The 19,826-nt window shown below is 41.8% G+C and overlaps 1 protein-coding gene across 7 annotated transcripts in view; it reads left to right on the plus strand.

The window, feature by feature from the left end:
• The window catches only part of LOC129853431 (multiple C2 and transmembrane domain-containing protein 1-like), a 247,599-nt gene that overhangs the window by 91,347 nt on the left and 136,426 nt on the right, over nt 1–19,826 (plus strand). For all 7 annotated transcript variants that reach the window (XM_055919458.1, XM_055919459.1, XM_055919461.1 and 4 more), the window contains exons 3-4: nt 11,667–11,809; nt 17,653–17,732. In XM_055919458.1, coding sequence (XP_055775433.1) covers nt 11,667–11,809; nt 17,653–17,732 — 223 coding nt within the window. The remainder of the gene's footprint in view (nt 1–11,666; nt 11,810–17,652; nt 17,733–19,826) is intronic.

The following is a 19,826-nucleotide window of genomic DNA, read 5'->3' on the forward strand; positions in this document are numbered from 1 at the left end:
TGATTTATAAAAGAATCATGATGGTTAGATCAACATTAAAGTGCAGTTTCTGTAGTACAGTCTCTGTTGGCCTTTCCTTAAAATAGCGTCGGTAAACTGATCCCAGGACAGCTTGTTGTCAATGACTAGTTCAAGATATTTAAACTCCTCCACTATTTCGATGGGCTCACCTTTTATCAGTGATGTGTGCATGGTAGTGTTCCTTGAAAGTCAATCACCATGTCCTTTGTTTTTTTATTTACTTTTAGATGGAACGACTCACAGCAGACTGTAAAATTGTTCAGAGCCGGTCCATGCTCTGTCTCATCCCCTTCGAAGAGACTGACCAAAGCATTATCGTCAGCATATTTGATCAGGTGGCGCCCTAGGAACTAGCTCCGGCAGCTGTCTATACAATATGTATAGTACTGATGAAAGAACACTGCCCTGTGGGGTTCCAACTGTAGTAGTGTGCACCTCAGCGAGTGTGTTGCTAACTTGTACCTGCTGAGACCTGTCAGTTAGGAAGTTGGTGATCCACGTGATAAGCATAGCATAAAGTCCGAAGTCTCCTCTGTCTGTTCGCGAGGACAAAGGGATTGATTGTGTTAAATGCCGAGGAGGAATCTGCAAACATGATATGCACATGGGTTTCACTGCCCTCCAAATGCATGTACACCAGATGTAAGAGCCAGAGGATGCCATCATCTGTTCTTCTTTCCGACTGATATGCAAATTGGAGGGGGTCAACGAGGTGTCTGGTGGTGTTGATGTATTCCTTGATGATCTTTTCAAGAGATTTAATCAGGAGAGAGGTCAGAGCAACACTTCTGTAATCATTTGATGCAGATGGATGAGAGGTTTTTGGGACAGATACAAGAATACATTTTTTCCATAGAGATTACATTTCCAGTGTATCCAGGGACCGCTGGAAGAGAAAGCTGAAAACACTGCTCAGCTGAGTGAAACAATGTTTCAGGACAAGACCACTTATGTTATCAGGCCCGAGCTCTTTTTCGCTCCAGTGCTTTTGAACACTCGTTGTATGACTTCCTCATTGATGACAAGCACACTCTCGGTTGCCATGACGTCCTCTTCTGGACAGGCCCGGGGGAGCGGGTTCAACCCTTGCTTCAAAGCGGGTAAAAACTTCTTCAGTTCATTGGTTGTACACTCTCTAGTCCGGACAGGGATGGAGACGTTGCTTCCATTTGAAGGGGGCATTTGCCATATTCTTAATGCCCATCCAGGCAGACGGAGAGTTTCCCTGTGATCTGTTGCACCTTATCCTTGTACTGGCATTTCACCTTTTTTATCTCTTTGTTCACCTCTACCTCTTTTCTATCGAGTAGATTCCCGGAGGCAAACACTTGTTTCTTCTTGCTAAGCACCACATTAAATTATTTGGTCACCCATGGCTTATTGTTAAGAAATATCTTACTTGTTTTTTAGGGGATACTCCTTGGTCACCTATGGTTTGTTGTTAGGAAATAGCTTACATGTTTTTTTGGGGATCACCAAATCAACACAGAATTCAATATAGCCAGATATTACGTTCAGGTCAGCTGATAATTTATCAAATACACTCCAGGTAGTACAATCAAAGCATCCCTGAAATTGATCAATACTGTCTTTTTCACGCACCTGGATTTGTTTTTTTCCACCAACTTCTCCCTTTTTTAAATTTGTAATTTTATTTTATATTGCAGCTAGATTGTGGCTTCCATTAATGTAATTGTCTGCATAATTTCCAATCCCAAATATTTTTTTGTAAATATTCAGTACCAGTCAAAAGTTTGGACACACCTACTCATTCAGCCTGTTTTCCCACTTTTGTTTGTGGGTGATGGTTTTCTGTGTCTGTGTTTTCACCATACAGAACTGTTTCGATTTTCATTTTTTTCCTTCACTTTGTTATTTTGTATTTTTCGTGTTCTGATATAATAAATATTTATCATGGACACTTACAACGCTGCATTTTGGTCCGATCCTTCCTACTCCTCATCCGATGAAGACGAAGATCGTTACACTGTGCCTTTATGCTACTGTTTTATTGCTATCTATCTGTACTTTCAGTCCCTCTTTCCTTTCTTAATATTAATTATTTTGACTTAAATTGCTTTTGTTTTGAAGATGAGTATTGAATTGCATGGCCTCTAAAGGCACATTTAAAAATGTCCCATACAATAAGTTATTCTGTCCTGGTTAAACTAGTTGTCATCCAATAGGCTTTGATAAATTTAATTAAATATAACCTTTATCTCACTAGGTCAGGATATTTAAGCCTCCATATATCCACTAGTTTCATGATAGTTGTGATTTCCTTAAGTGCATAAGGTTGATAGTTTGTAGTGTGATTTCCTTTTCCAGTTCGTTGACATATTTAAAACCGTATTATAATCTCCCTCCATAATAGTGAATAATAATTTGTTCTTAACTTACCTAGTTAAATAAAGTTAAAAAAAATATATATATATAATAATAATAATAATGTAATAGAGTCTTGTATTGCTTGTATGCTTGATAAATGATTATATATATTTTCATAGAAGCGTGGATCATTATTATTTGGACCGTATAGATTAATGAGCCAAATATGTTTATGGTCCAATAACATATTTGAATAATCCATATACCGTGTGAGTCTGTTTGAATAATCCATATACCGTGTGGGTCTGTTTGAATAATCCATATACCGTGTGGGTCTGTTTGAATAATCCATATACCGTGTGGGTCTGTTTGAATAATCCACACATTCGGATCACAATAGGTATTATATTCCTTCTCTGTTATCAACCAGTCAATCAATCAAATGTATTTATAAAGCCATTTTTACATCAGCTGATGTCTAGAAGTGCTGTACAGAAACCCAGTCTAAAACACCAAACAGCAAGCGAAGCAGATGTGAAGCACAGCCAGGTAAATACTGATAGTATTTTTATTATTATCTGCTAAGCCATTACGATTACTGTATAACTGGCTATACTAATTTCACCATTTACCATAATGAGATAAAAGTTTCAATTCTATTTATTATATTATGTTTCTAAACAAACCGTAAAAGGTACCATAATAATTGAGTGTCCATATAGCTATAATATGGTATTTGCACTGCTACTGAGTAAACCTCCAACAGGAGCAGATTAACTGTGAAATGCATTTCCAACGCACTCGCCTCGATTGTATTCTATACAGTTATTAAAAATATATATACAGTGCATTCAGAAAGTATTCAGACCCCTTGACTTTTTCCACATTTTGTTACATTACAGCCTTTTTCTAAAATTGATTCAATTATTTTTCCCCCTCATCAATCTACACAATATCCCATAATGACAAAGTAAAAAACAGGTTTTTAGACATTTTTACAAATGTATTAATAACAAAAAAGAAATACCTTATTTACAAGTATTCAGAACATTTGTTATGAGACTCAAAATTTAGCTCAGGTGCATCCTGTTTCCATTGGTCGATCATCCTTCAGATGTTTCTACAACTTGATTGGAGTCCACCTGTGGTAAATTCAATTGATTGGACATGATTTGGAAAGGCACACACTTTTCTCTATATGGTACCACAGTTGACAGTGCATGTCAGAGCAAAAACCAAGCCATGAGGTCGAAGGAATTGTCCATAGAGCTCCGGCACAGGATTTTGTCGAGGTACAGATCAGGGGGAGGGTAGCAAAATATGTCTGCAGCATTGAAGGTCCCCATCATTCTTAAATGGAAGAAGTTTGGAACCACCAAGACTCTTCCTAGAGCAAGCCACCCAGTGAAACTGAGCAAAAGAGGGAAAAGGGCCTTGGTCAGGGAGGTGGCCAAGAACTTGATGGTCACTCTGACAGAGCTCCAGAGTTCCTCTGTGGAAATGGGGGGACCTTCCAGAAGGACAACCATCTCTGCAGCACTCTACCGATCAGGCCTTTATGGTCAAGTGGTCAGACGGAATACACTCCTCGGTAAAAGGCAGTCTGCTTGGAGTTTGCCAAAAGGCACCTCAAGACTCTCAGACCATGAGAAACAAGACTCTCTGGACTGATGAAACCAAGATTGAACTCTTTGGCCTTAATGCCAAGCGTCACGTCTGGAGGAAACCTGCTGTGAGGATGTTTTTCAGCGGCAGGGACTGGGAGACTAAAAGTTGGGAAAGATGAATGGAGCAAAGTACAGAGAGATCATTAATGAAAACTTGCTCCAGAGCACTCAGAACCTCAGACTGGGGCAAAGATTCACCCTCCAACAGGATAACAACCCTAAACACACAGCCAAGACAACACAGGCGGGGTTTCGGGACAAGTTTCTGAGTTTCTGAGCCCAGCCAGACCCCGGACTTGAACCCGATCTAACATCTCTGGAGAGACCTGAAAATAGTTGTGCAGCGACGCTCCCCATCCAACATGACAGAGCTTGAGAGGATCTGCAGAGAAGAATCCGAAGAAAGTCCCCAAATACAGGTGTTCCAAGCTAATGGCGTCATACCCAAGAAGACTTGAGGCTTTAATCGCTGCCAAAGGTGCTTCAACAAACTACTGTGTAAAGGGTCTGAATACTTATGTAAATGTGATATTTAATTTTTGTATTTAAAAAAAAAAAAATTATCAAAGATTTATATACAAGGTTTTTTGCTTTGTCATTATGGGTCCCTGTATTCATATAGATAATGTGAGTTTGCCAGCAATTTGTCAATTTTCCCCTTCAATGATTGGACATGGCATGGGAGAGCAGGAAAGTTGGAAGAGGGATCTTTGTTTTGTTCCTCTTCAACCTCTGGCCACACCTCCTTTCCTGCCGCTTTCCCTCTTCTTTATTAATAGTCCTTTGTCCGGGTTGTTTTGTTTCACCATCTCTGAAGTTATGTCCCCTTTGGTCCATTCTCCCCAATGTGAGTTGTTAGTTTCTGCTATAACGGATGAGTGGTTCCGCCGGCTTTCTCGAAAGTTCGCATGCTGTTTCAGGTACCAGCAAACGTAATCCAAGTAGGAGAATAATCCACTGTACACATTTCATGTTGCTCTACTGTAGCCTAACCCTAATCCGATGCAACATAAAACACTTTATACTACTATAAACAAAGCAACAAAAACGGACGAGTTTAAACATCTAACAAACAATCGATTCAGGACACCACTGAGTAGAGCCCCCAAGGTCACGCAGCACCCCCAAGGAGGTCTGCGGCAGAGGTTGAAGAGGAATAAAACAAAGACCATCTTCCTACTGTCCTGCTCTTCAATGTCCAATCACTGAAGGTGAAAATGGACGAATTGCGGGCAAACTCACAGTATCTATAAGAATACAGGGAGGCCTGTGTGATGGCCTTTTCTAAAACTCGGCTGTCGGAGGCGGTGGCCGATTCTGAAGTCCCCCCTGACAGATTCACTATCACTCGTATGGACAGAGACAGTGAAGCTACTGGTAAGGAGCACAGAGGGGGGATCTGTGTGCTGATAAATGACAGATGGTGTAAAACTATGATTGTCAGGAAGAAAAAAAATGTACTCCTGATATAGAACTACTGTCAGTGTCACTGCACCCCTGCTACCTCCCCCGTGAATTCCCACAGCCTTTTCTGGCTGTTGTTTATATCCATCCAAGATCAAACAGCCTTTTCAATTGCATGCTCCATGGTGCCTGAGTCCCTGACCACCAGGCCATCTGTGTGAGAGATATAACACACACATCACCCACCTGTGACCAGCCACTTCCTGCCCCAGTCCAGGCAGGCAACTTCATTTCATGGTCTTCAGCCTGATGGATGGACGGCGATAAAGTAGCTCGCTTTATGGCGACGTAAAGCTGGTCGTGGTGGTTTGAGAGCGGCAGATAGTCTGGTGGTGTATCTCGGGGGTATATCATCAACCAGGACGAGGAAAGGGGAGGAATGACTGGAGTGCAGCCAGAGAATGGCGACGGTCTCAACACTGGATCCATCATGTGGGGCTACCAATAGCGAATTTCTCTGTGCTTATTGGCTGATCCATATGAGATTCTGGTGTAGAACCCTGAATTTGTCAACAGTGTGCGCAACTGGTTAACCGAGGTCGGGTGCAGGAGAGCAGAGATGAGTGAACAGGCACTTTATTTGGCAGAAGGAAAACAGTCGGACGCAACTGCGTAACGACACTCCCGCCAAAGGCAAAAGCGAATAGCGCACTCATCACACAAATAATGTACAGCATACAATACCACGGGTTCCAAACAAGACCCGGCGAAAAACTAGCATGAAGCGTCACACATGACACGTAACAAACAATTACACACACAGACATGGGGGGAACAGAGGATAATATACACGTAGAGTGATGAGGGGATGTAAAACAGGTGTGCTGAAAAACAAGACAAAACAAATGGAAAATGAAAGGTGGAGCGGCGATGGCTAGAAGACCGGTGACGTCGACCGCCGAGCGCCGCCCGAACAAGGAGAGGAGCCGACTTCGGCGGGAGTCATGACAGAATTAGTGTTGATAAGTTCTGACTCCTACTCAATTAGCTGTGAATTCAGTGTGATACAAGTTTCAAACATAGTCATGTTACTGTACGCAGTCAATCATTTTTCTAACTGCAAACAAAAAATAAGAGGAAAAATAGTACATTTTCGGTACTTACTAAACGGTTATTCCATTGGTTATTCCACTGGTAATAAATTGAAAGTGTGTGTGGTTAATGTTTTATATTTTTACAAGAACGCTCCATATTACCCTCAATGGGAGACTAAACACCTACTAGCTTTCACCAATATTTTCTGCATCAAATTAGTCCCCAGCTTGAGCAGATATCAACCATTACTAACTGGTAGCTCCTAGGCCCTACTACACACAGTATGGTAGCTACAGTATTCCATGCCTTAGCCCTGCTCCTGCTACTGTCCTGTAGATAGATATATATATATATATATATATATATATATATATATATATATATACAGTATATATGTCCCAAATGGCACGCTATTCCCTATACCAGGGCTCATAGTACTCTGGTCAAAGGTAGGGGACTATGTAGGGAATAGGGTGTTATTTGGGATGCAGGCTGTGAAGGGCATCAGTGGGTAGTGAAGTGTACTGTACATCTCGTCACAGAGCCAAACAGCCTGCTGGGCTGGCAGGACACAATCATGTCACGCTCAGCGTTTTTCAGCATTTTCCACTCAGGCCCCCCAGTCATAACACACCACATGCGATGTAATGAGTTGTGTGCCACTAGAATACATGTACTCAGTGAGTCCTATCACACTGATATTAAAAGACTGACACGGAGAGATGGTCCATCTCTCTAAGCTAAAGCACTTGATGACAGGTGTCGTCCGACAGACTGCATGTTAGACACAATGAAGTCTCCAGATGGAACTCTGTTAAGTAAAATTTAATCAGTGTGTGGAATCAAGGGCTCCGTTATGAATTATAAGGCGAGTCAGATTCAAGTCAAGGACTATGATGTTAGGCTGCTAATGAGTTGGGCAATTGCCTTTGACGTCACAGGCCTTTCTGTTAGCTCCAAATGATGAATGCTGATCTAGGTTCAGGCTGTTCTGTTAGCTCCAAATTATGAGTGTAGTCTTTATTCATTGTGATCAAAAAGGCAGAACTGATCCTAAATCAGGACTTGTACTCTGAGGTGCTTGATACATACGGCCCCTAAACACAGGCCAGTGTGTGTAGGTGAGTTTGTCAGACCCCCGTGGGAATGTTTGTGTAGTGTTTTTGGAATGTTTAAATAACCCTATGAAGGGATTGGTGACAGGGCTGTTTGTAATGATACTAAATGAATGCCACGCTAACACTCCTCTTCCATATGCTTTCATACCAGAGAAGAGGCTCGCTCCTGTGTGTGTGTTTAACAGCCTGGGTGGGTGACTGTGATTCTGTTAATGACGTTTGTGTGGTAGTCCTAATGACTGTAGAAGTGATGGATGCTCATTGCTTTGATGCTAATCTGATTAGACACATGTAAACACAGTGCCAAGCTTCCAGACAGCCAGTCTTGGCCTCCATCCTCGCTCTGCAGGGTCAGTCAGGAGAGTGGCTGATTGGCTAGTGATATCACATTGACTTATGGGACAGGAGGAAGAGTGCCTGTGTAACAGGGGATTGGTAAACTTATTCCTCAGTTTTAAAATCTAACCACACCATCAAATTGGTAGCTTTTTGGTGGCGTAGCCAGCTTATACACTGTCAAAAGTTTCTGTGTGTGCTGGTGAGGGATGAACAAGTATGGTTAAACAACAAAAGTATCTGTGTCTGTCAAACAGCTGACAGATACATCATGCAGAGTTTTCCAATGAATTCATGTGACATATGACCTCTGAAAGTTCTAATGGACATTCAGTTGTCACACAACACACACACACACACACACACACACACACACACACACACACACACACACACACACACACACACACACACACACACACACACACACACACACACACACACACACACACACACACACACACACGATCCAGCTGTAAGAAGCTACCCGGGTCACTATGGTCCGCTGAACGCGAGCACACTGTCATCTGATGCACTCCATTATCTTCTCTCCAAACACAGCTCTGGTGACCGTGACTGACATTTTGAAAGCTACACCCTCTCTGTGTGTTTGTGTTGAATCAAATAGGATGAAGAGCCTGTCCTAACCCATTAAGTAAGTCTGCTCTGTCTGGCCAGGGACAGTGATTATAAATCTGTCTGCTCTGTCTGGCCAGGGACAGTGATAATAAATCTGTCTGCTCTGTCTGGCCAGGGACAGTGATTATAAATCTGTCTGCTCTGTCTGGCCAGGGACAGTGATTATAAATCTGTCTGCTCTGTCTGGCCAGGGACAGTGATTATAAATCTGTCTGCTCTGTCTGGCCAGGGACAGTGATAATACATCTGTCTGCTCTGTCTGGCCAGGGACAGTGATTATAAATCTGTCTGCTCTGTCTGGCCAGGGACAGTGATTATAAATCTGTCTGCTCTGTCTGGCCAGACAGTAATAATACATATTTCTGCTCTGTCTGGTCAGGGAGGGGTATAATAAATAATTCTGCTCCGTCTGGCCAGTGACAGTGACGATACATTTTTCTGCTCTGTCTGGCCGCAGACGGTGATAATACATCTGAATCATTAGGATCTAGCAGACAGAGGGACAACTCTAGGTAAACACCCCCATCTAGTGCTCAGTATCATGCATTGCTCTTTTCTGCTGAATTGGTTTGTGTGTGTGTGTGTCTGCGTGTCTGTATGTATATGTATGCGCATACGTGTGTGGTGACGTGGGTGCACTCTTCACAAAACAGCTTCAAATGAGCCACAGTTCGAGAGGTAAAAGTTTTAATAAGAGCAAGCTTTTCATTGAAGAGAGACTTTGTAGCCCTGATGTGTACGATGCCACAGGAGCACGATCCGAAGCAGCGGCCTCTCTGTCTCTACTTATTAGGCTTCAACCTTAGTCACATGATCTGGAGCGTGACTCAGATGACATGAATCTTGAGGCCAGGCGTTGTTTGTCTGTGTGGCCTGCCTTGCCTTGCCTTGGTTAGCCTCCCCCTGCCTGCTCACAAACATAAATACAACTCACTATAACAACCAAGAGGAGAGTACAGGCTGCTTTAGGGGGGCGGGGGGGGGGGGGGGGGGGGAAGAAGAAACGAAAGAGAGAGAGAGGGAAAGGGAGAGAGAGGGGGAGGGAGGGAAGGGGAGATCTGTCTAGAGAGTGATAAAAGTGAAAGGCCCTACTTCTACTCTGACTAGGACAGCAAACATGGCATTACATTACAGAGTTATTAATATACAGTAGAAGTTGGAAGTTTACATACACTTAGGTTGGAGTCATTAAAACTTGTTTTTCAACCACTCCACAAATGTCTTGTTTACAAACTACAGTTTTGGCTACTTTGTGCATGATCTACTTTGTGCATGACACAAGTAATTTTTCCAATTGTTTACAGACGATTATTTCACTTATAATTCACTATATCACAATTTCAGTGGGTCAGAAGTTTACATACACTAAGTTGACCGTGCCTTTAAACAGCTTGGAAAATTCCAGAAAATTATGTTATGGCTTTAAAAGCTTCTGATAGGCTAACTGATATAATTTGAGTCAATTGGAGGTGTACCTGTGGATATATTTCAAGGCCTAACTTCAAGCTCAGTGCTTCTTTGCTTGACATCCTGGGAAAATCAAAATAAATCAGCCAACACCTAAGAAAGAAAATTGTAGACCTCCACAAGTCTGCACATGCCTGAAGGTACCACGTTCATCTGTACAAACAATAGTACACAAGTATAGACACCATGGACCCACGCAGCCGTCATACCGCTCAGGAAGGAGACGCGTTCTGTCTCCTAGAGATGAACGTACTTTGGTGCGAAAAGTGCAAATCAATCCCAGAACAACAGCAAAGGGCCTTGTGAAGATGCTGGAGGAAACAGGTACAAAAGTATCTATATCCACAGTAAAATTATTTTTTTATTTTTTTATTTCACCTTTATTTAACAATGTAGACTAGATGAGAACAAATTCTCATTTACAACTACGACCTGGCCAAGATAAAGCAAAGCAGTTCGACACATACAACAACACAGAGTTACACATGGAATAAACAAACATACAGTCAGTAATACAGTAGGAAAAGTCTATATACAGTGTGAATGAGTCCTATATCGACATAACCTGAAAGGCCGCTCAGCAAGGAAGAAGCCACTGCTCCAAAACCGCAATAAAAAAGCCAGACTACGGTTTGCAACTGCACATGGGGACAAAGATCGTACTTTTTGGAGAAATGTCCTCTGGTCTGATGAAACAAAAATAGAACTGTCTGGCCAAAATGACCATTTTTATGTTCGGAGGAAAAAGGGGGAGGCTTGCAAGCCGAAGAACACCATCCCAACCATGAAGCACGAGGGTGGTAGCATCATGTTGTGGGGGTGCTTTGCTGCAGGAGGTACTGGTGCACTTCACAAAATAGATGGTGTGAGAATGGAAAATGATGTGGATATATTGAAGCAACATCTCAAGACATCAGTCAGGGAGTTAAAGCTTGGTCGCAAATGATTCTTCCAAATGAACAATGACACCAAGCATACTTCCAAAGTTGTGCCAAAAATCGCTTAAGGACAACGAAGTCAAGGTATCACCCAACTTATTGTGGGAAGCTTGTGGAAGGCTACCTGACATGTTTGACCCAAGTTCAACAGTTTGAAGGCAATGCTACCAAATACCAATTGACTTTATGTAAACTTCTGACCCACTGGGAATGTGATGAAAGAAATAAAATCTGAAATAAATCATTCTCTGGAAAGGTCATCCTAACCCCCTCTGTCTCTTTGGAAAGGTCATCCTAACCCCCTCTGTCTCTTTGGAAAGGTCATCCTAACCCCCTCTGTCTCTCTGGAAAGGTCATCCTAACCCCCTCTGTCTATCTGGAAAGGTCATCCTAACCCCCTCTGTCTCTTTGGAAAGGTCATCCTAACCCCCTCTGTCTCTTTGTAAAGGTCATCCTAACCCCCTCTGTCTCTTTGGAAAGGTCATCCTAACCCCCTCTGTCTCTTTGGAAAGGTCATCCTAACCCCCTCTGTCTCTCTGGAAAGGTCATCCTAACCCCCTCTGTGTCTCTGGAAAGGTCATCCTAACCCCCTTTGTCTATCTGGAAAGGTCATCCTAACGCCTTCTTTCCTCTTTGTTGGTCTCTATTTTCAGGGACAAGTGATCCGTATGTGAAGTTTAAGATTGCGGGGAAGGAGGTGTTCAGGAGCAAGACCATCAATAAGAACCTGAACCCGTTGTGGGACGAGAGGGTCAGCCTACTAGTGGACAGCCTCCGAGAACCTCTTTATGTCAAGGTACGACTGTCTGACAGATTCTACTATGTGTCACAGTTTCGGTGTTATTTGATTGTTGTTTCCTTAGGTTACCGCTGGAGGGCTCCCTTACCCTGTTTTCGAGGTTCCAGGTTACCCTGATTATTACTTATTGGATTCACCTGTGTTTAAATGATGGATTTGTTCATCACATACCATACAGAAACAGTCCAATAGTGAACTCATTTAAATTTGCAATCCGTAGGTACCAAACATGTCTTGGTTAGGTAACATATTGTATGGTTACTTGTAATAAACATTTTATACCTCGTAATAACATAGGAAAACAAAATAATATAACACAACATACTTTACACTAACCACAACATTTGATGTTTTTTATGTCACTTTTAATGTGCTGTTAGAAAATGTGTTTTAGATGACATCACTGTTGAATGAGTTGACCCATTTTCTTAGAAAAAGGCTTGCCACTTTCTGTGTGGTCAAGAGGAAGTACAGCGGCAAGAAAAAGTATGTGAACCCTTTGGAATTACCTATATTACTGCATAAATTAGTCATAACATTTGATCTAATCTTCATCTTAGTCACAACAATACACAAACACAGTGTCACGCCCTGGCCTTAGTTATCTTTGTTTTCTTTATTATTTTAGTTAGGTCAGGGTGTGACATGGGGGATGTAAGTGTTTTGTATTGTCTAGGGGTCTTTGTATGTTTATGGGTGCTGTGGTTTAGTTGGGTAAAGTGTCTAGTCTAGGTGTATGTATGTCTATGGTTGCCTAGATTGGTTCTCAATTAGAGACAGCTGTCTATCGTTGTCTCTGATTGCGAACCATATTTAGGCAGCCATATTCATTAGGTAGATCGTGGGTGATTGTCTATGTCTTTACGTCAGTTGCTTGTGTCTGCACTTTCGTTTTATAGCTTCACGGTCGTTTGTTGTTTTGTATAGTTTGTCAGTGTTCGTTTCGTTTTCGTCTTCAAATAAAAGAAGATGTATAGTTATCACGCTGCGCCTTGGTCCTCCTCTCTTCCACAATGTTACGACGATCGTGACACACAGTGTGCTGGAAAGGGTGGAAAGGGTTACAAAATAATCTCTAAAAGCCTCGATGTTCATCAGTCCATGGTAAGACAAATTGTCTATAAATGGAGAAAGGCCAACACTGCTGCTACTGTCCCTAGGAGTGGCCATCCTGCAAAGATGACTGCAAGATCACAGTGAGGAATGCTCAGTGAGGTTAAGAAGAATCCTAGAGTGTCAGCTAAAGACTTACAGAAATCTCTGGAACATGCTAACATAGATGAGTCTATGATACGTAAAACACTAAACAAGCATGGTGTTCATGGGAGGACACCACGGAAGAAGCCACTGCGTGGCCAAAAAAAACATTGCTGCATGTCTGAAGTTCGCAAAAGAGCACCTGGATGTTCCACAGCGCTTCTGGCAAAATATTCTGTGGACAGATGAAACTACAGTCGAGTTGTTTGGAAGGAACACACAACACTGTGTGGAGAAAAAAATGCACAGCACACAAACATCAAAACCTCATCCCAACTGTAAAGTATGGTGGAGGGAGCATCATGTTTTGGGGCTGCTTTGCTGCCTCCGGTCCTGGACAGCTTGCTATCAGTGACGGAAAAATGAATTCCCAAGTTTATCAAGACATTTTTCAGGAGAATGTAAGGCTATTTGTCCGTCAGTTGAAGCTCAACAGAAGTTGGGTGACGCAACAGAACAACGACCCAAAACACAGATGTAAATCAACAACAGAATGGCTTCAACAGAAGATAATACGTCTTCTGGAGTGTCCCAGTCAGAGTCCTGACCACAACCCGATTTAAAATGCTGTGGCATGACCTCAAGAACGGTTCACACCAGACATCCTAAGAATATTGCTGAACTGAAACAGTTTTGTAAAGATGAATGGTCCAAAATTCATCCTGACCGTTGTGAAGGTCTGTTCCGCAACTACAGAAAACATTTGGTTGAGTTTATTGCTGCCAAAGGAGAGTCAACCAGTTATTAAATCCAAGGGTTCACATACTTTTTCCACCCTACACTGTGAATGTTTACACAGTGTGTTCAATAAAGACATGAAAATGTGTAATTGTTTGTGTGTTATTAATTTAAGCAGACTGTGTTTGTCTATTGTTGTGATTTAGATGAAGATCAGATCAAATTTCATGATCAATTTATGCAGAAATCCTGTTAATTCCAAAGGGTTCACATACTTTTTCTTGCCACTGTTTGTGGATCTGGACTTTATTACCCTGTCGTATACTGGAGCGAAAAGAATTCCAGCTTGGACTCTTCTGGTTTGTTTAGACTATGTGATATAGCCCTGGATCAAGATAGCAGGCTGAATGGGGCCATATCCTGGCCCTGCTGGACAAGCCTGACACTTCAAAAGGGACTTCTTCTGGCCAGTGGGGTCAACTAGGGTTCCTGGTCTGAAGTGAGTTGATAGGCCCCTGTCCAGTAAAAAGGGTTTGTGTTGATGTGACGTGAGGGTCAACTCCTACAACTCCTACAGCCTATTAACTATACAATTAGACACTACACTCTGCACCAGGATTAAAAACTACAATTTAATACGTGTAGAGGGATCTGTTAGCAGAAAAATTATTTGTTAACTAAAGGTAAACATGGGTTTTTTCACATTTCCTGCAATTCTACACATTTTGCCATGAATTATGCCATGTTAATATGATATCTGAGTGAGAGTGACTTTCAAAATCAATGGGTTCCCCCTGGAGGTCAGGGCCCCTGTGCACGTGCCCTGCGTGGCTGGTCGGTATTTAGGTCATACCTACTACACGTTTAGATAGATGGCTAGACTAACTAGACTAATTTACCAATCTAAAAATGTTTTGCTGACATGGGCAAATTGAGTGAGTCAATGACTGGCATTATGTAAGTCTCTCTGGATAAAAGTCTGCTAAGTGACTAACATGTCATATGTTAATGTAATATAACAAGAGGAAGACTGCACATGCACAACTAAGTTTAGAAGTTCCACCTTGTGTATTCTACTATTCTAACTCTCAAAAGTAAGTTAAAACCTCTACTTCCTCACAAACCCTGGTCCCGGAGCACCCCCATCAGTAAAAAAAGCTGACTAGCATAGGCTAGCATAGCGTCACAAGTAAATAGTAGCATCTAAATATCATTAAATCACAAGTCCAAGACACCAGATGAAAGATACACATCTTGTGAATCCAGCCATCATTTCTGATTTTTAAAATGTTTTACAGGGAAGACACAATATGTAAATCTGTTAGCTAACCACGTTAGCAAAAGACACCACTTTTTTTACTCCACCCTTTTCTTACTGCATCAGTAGCTATCACAAATTCGACCAAATAAAGATATAAATAGCCACTAACCAAGAAACACTTTCATCAGATGACAGTCTGATAACATATGCTATACAATAAATATGGTTTGTTAGAAAAATGTGCATATTTCAGGTATAAATCATAGTTTACCATTGCAGCCACCATCACAACTCTCACCAAAGCAACTAGAATAACTACAGAGACCATCGTGTATTAGCTAATTACTCATCATAAAACATTTCTTAAAAATACACAGCGTACAGCAAATGAAAGACACAGATCTTGTGAATCTAGCCAATATTTCAGATTTTCTAAGTGTTTTACAGCGAAAACACAATATAGCGTTACATTAGCTTACCACAATAGCAAACATCACAACAGCATTGATTCAAGTCAAAAATAGCGATAGCGTATAAACCACCAAAATATATTAATTTTTTCGCTAACCTTCTCAGAATTCTTCAGATGAAAGTCCTATAACATCATATTACACAATGCATATAGAGTTTGTTCGAAAATGTGCATATTTAGCGCCACAAATCGTGGTTATACATTGAGAAAAGTAGCAAAGCTGCCCAGAAAAAATCAGGAGAAATCTTTGAAGAGGCACCTATTCTAATCAGTAACTATTCCAAAACTTGACTAAAAAATACAGGTTGGACAGCAATTGAAAGACAAATTAGTTCTTAATGCAATCGCTGGGTTACATTTTTAAAATTAACGTTACTTCAAAATACAGCGTGCGATAAAGCGAGGCTGCACTGCAATTAATGGCGGCTTATGCATTTGACATTTTTCAACAGAACAACGAATTATCAGCATAAATAGTTCTTACTTTTTGATGAACTCTCATCAGAATCTTGGGAAAGGTGTCCTTTGTCCAAAATAATCGTTGCTAGGTTGTATAACGTCCTCTTCCACGTTGCAATTAGCAGTAAACATTAGCATGAGAGAGAGAGATACCCAACCCCCTAGAACGCCAGGAAATGAAATACCCAAAAATCGCAATATACTGACATAAACTGATATAATTTGGTTTAAAAATGTTATTTATTTATTTTACTAGGTAAGTTGACTGAGAACACGTTCTCATTTGCAGCAACAACCTGGGGAATAGTTACAGGGGAGAGGAGGGGGATGAATGCGCCAATTGTAAACTGGTGATTATTAGGTGACCATGATGGTTTGAGGGCCAGATTGGGAATTTAGCCAGGACACCGGGGTTAACACCCCTACTCTTACAATAAGTGCCATGGGATCTTTAATGACCTCAGAGAGTCAGGACACCCGTTTAACGTCCCATCCGAAAGACGGCACCCTACACAGGGCAGTGTCCCCAATCACTGCCCTGGGGCATTGGGATATTTGTTTTAGACCAGAGGAAAGAGTGCCTCCTACTGGCCCTCCAACACCATTTCCAGCAGCATCTGGTCTCCCATCCAGGGACTGACCAGGACCAACCCTGCTTAGCTTCAGAAGCAAGCCAGCAGTGGTATGCAGGGTGGTAGGCTGCTGGCATAACAAGATTATGATGAATAAAATAACAAGATTATGATGTCTTTAAAGCCTATATCGAATAAAAACACAGCCGGAAATTTCTAAGATCTATAACCGATGGTTCTAGTACAATATGCCAAGGTCCTCAGTGCGTCAGAGCGAAGAGGGAAAAGAACATACACGTCTTTGCCAAGTGATTCATAACCTTTGAGATCTACGTAGAGACTCCATTTCAAGTCTCCCTATTCGCTAACATCCAGGGGAAGGCGTATGCAGTGCATCTCAACCAATAGAAGACAGGCAGATTTATACACAGGTCTCAGAGCAGCTTGGAAAATTTGGCATTCTCACATACACATAGGAAAATTGCTCTAAGTCCAGTTCTGTTTCACTCACAGATATAATTCAAACGGTTTTAGAAAATTGAGAGTGTTTTCTATCCAATAGTAATAATAATATGCATATTGTACGAGCAAGAATTGAGTACGAGGCAGTTTAATTTGGGAACGTCATTATTACAAAGTGCTAACAGCTCCCCCTATTGACAAGAATTAAGACTCCGACTGAGTTCTAAATGTTTCTTTTTTGTTGTTGTTACTGCCCCGATATTAACATATTTATTTTCAAGCATTAGTGCTATCTTTGCCTACTTTGTGTAACTGTTGCCTCAAACTGAAATATGTAATTGTGACCTTTGGGAAGGTTTAATGTGGTTGTTATTAACACAGGATTCATTTCAGTGAACCTGGTGCCAGGTAATGTGAAGATGCACTGCAGTTTCAATACGAAGGCATACAGTACAGTACACCTAAGCACAGTATAGGACAGTACTATGGTTGGAACAATCTGGTAACTTTCCCCAAAATCCCTGGAAGATTCCCGGAATCATGTGGGAATTAGCCGGAAATCCGAAGTCATTCAGACAGGATTTCTGGAAGACCTCGGAATTTCGGGAAAGCTATCAGATTTTGCAACGCAAGATTACAGTATGCGATCTCTGTGGTAACAGTGTGTTATGTCCTGCAGGTGTTTGACTATGACTTTGGCCTTCAGGATGACTTCATGGGTTCTGCCTACCTCTACCTGGAGTCTCTGGAACACCAGAGGTCTGGACAGACAGGGGAAACTCCTTATCTTTATACGCTATATATACAAAAGTATGTGGACACCCCTTCAAATGAGTGGATTTGGCTATTTCAGCTACACCCGTTGCTGACAGGTGTATAAAATTGAGCACCATGCAGTCTCCATAAGCAACAATGGCAGTAGAATGTGAAGCGGAAACATCTAGGAGCAACAACGGCTCAGCCGCGAAGTGGTAGGCCACACAAGCTCACAGAACGGGACTGGCGATTGCTGAAATGCAATACTCACTACCGAGTTCAAACTGCCTCTGGAAGCACAAGAGCTGTTCGTTAGGAGCTTCATGAAATTGGTTTCCATGGCTGAGCAGCCGCCCACAAGCCTAAGATCACCATGTGTAATGCCAAGGGTTGGCTGAAGTGGTGTAAAACTCGCCGCCATTGGACTCTGGAGCAGTGGAAACGTGTTCTCTGGAGTAATGAATAACGCTTCACCATCTGGCAATCTGACTGAAGAATCTGGGTTTAGCGGATGCCAGGAGAACGCTACCTGCCCCAATGCATAGTACCAACTGTAAAGTTTGGTGGAGGGGGAATAATTGTCTAGGGCTGTTTTTCATGGTTCGGGCTAGGCCCCTTAGCGTTAGGAAATCCTAACGCTACATCATACAATGACATTCTAGACATTTCTGTGCTTCCAACTTTGTGGCAACAGTTTGGGGAAGACCCTTTCCTATTTCAGCATGGCAATGCCCCTGTGCACAAAGCGAGGTCCATACAGAAATGGTTTGTTGAGATTGGTGTGGAAGAACTTGACTGGCCTGCGCAGACCCCTGAACTCAACCCCATCGAACACCTTTGGGATGAATTGGAACGCTGACTGCGAGCCAGGCCTAATCGCCCAACATCAATACCCGACCTCACTAATGCTCTTGTGGAAGAATGAAAGCAAGTCCCCACAGCAATGTTCCAACATTCCAGTGGAAATCCTTCCCAGAAGAGTGGAGGCTGTTATAGCAGCAAAGTAGGGACCAACTCCATATTAATGCCCATGATTTTGGAATGAGATGTTTGACGAGCAGGTGTCCACATACTCTTGGTCATGTAGTGTACCTCTCATTTATCTATCTATCTATCTATCTATCTATCTATCTATCTATCTATCTATCTATCTATCTATCTATCTATCTATCTATCTATCTATCTATCTATCTCTCTTTCTTTTTTCTTTCTTTCTCTCCTTCTCCCATCCTTCTCCTTGTCGTTCTTCCTGTCCTACCCCTCATCCCATCCATCTCTTCCTCCTCTTTCTCTGTCCATTTTATTATCTTACTTTCTTTCCTTCTCCCTCTCTGCCTTCTTCCCCCTCTCTCCGTCTCCTTTTCCTACTTCTCTTCTTCTCCTGCAACATAATGGACTGTATCAGAAAGAAGCATATTTCTACTCTCTCTCTTTTCTCTTTTATCGTTCTCCAACACATTGTGTCTCTTTCTCTGTTTCTCTCGCTTTTGCTATCAGTGTTTTTTTGTTCAATGTCACAATTCTTGTCCTTATTGGTTGATCTCTCTCTCTCTCTCTGTATCCCACAAATCTATCCATGTGCCCTATTTGTGTCCCCATTTTACTTGACACTTGTTTCAATGGAACTTACCCAATGCACCACTGCCCTCTAGTGTACTTCATTGGAAATGCATATTACATGTATATACATGACTATTCTTTGACAGACAACGTAAACATAAATGGTACCATAGATCTGTCATGATACAACAGGATGTGTGAGACAACCAGAAACATTAGTTCCGGTGCTTTGGACTGATCACAATTTCGTAGGAGTTAGCATCTTTCGAATGTCGGAAGGGGAGGGAACATTTGGACCATAGACTTGCCCGTAACATGCATAGAGAGAAGGTGGAGCACTTCATTCCAATTCCTATCTCTTCTCTTAACACATATGGATCTATAACTAGAATCGAGCATCTGACCAATTACACAATACTTTAGTTCTGAGTTAACTGAGATGAGTACATGACACACACAAGTTTGCAAGTGTGTATGCTTATGTTTGTACGTTTCTGTACACGTGTGTATTGCGTATTTGTACGTGTGTATGTGTGC

The sequence above is a fragment of the Salvelinus fontinalis genome, chromosome 4 (assembly GCF_029448725.1).
Source record: "Salvelinus fontinalis isolate EN_2023a chromosome 4, ASM2944872v1, whole genome shotgun sequence".
In the NCBI taxonomy this organism is placed as follows: Eukaryota; Metazoa; Chordata; class Actinopteri; order Salmoniformes; family Salmonidae; genus Salvelinus; species Salvelinus fontinalis.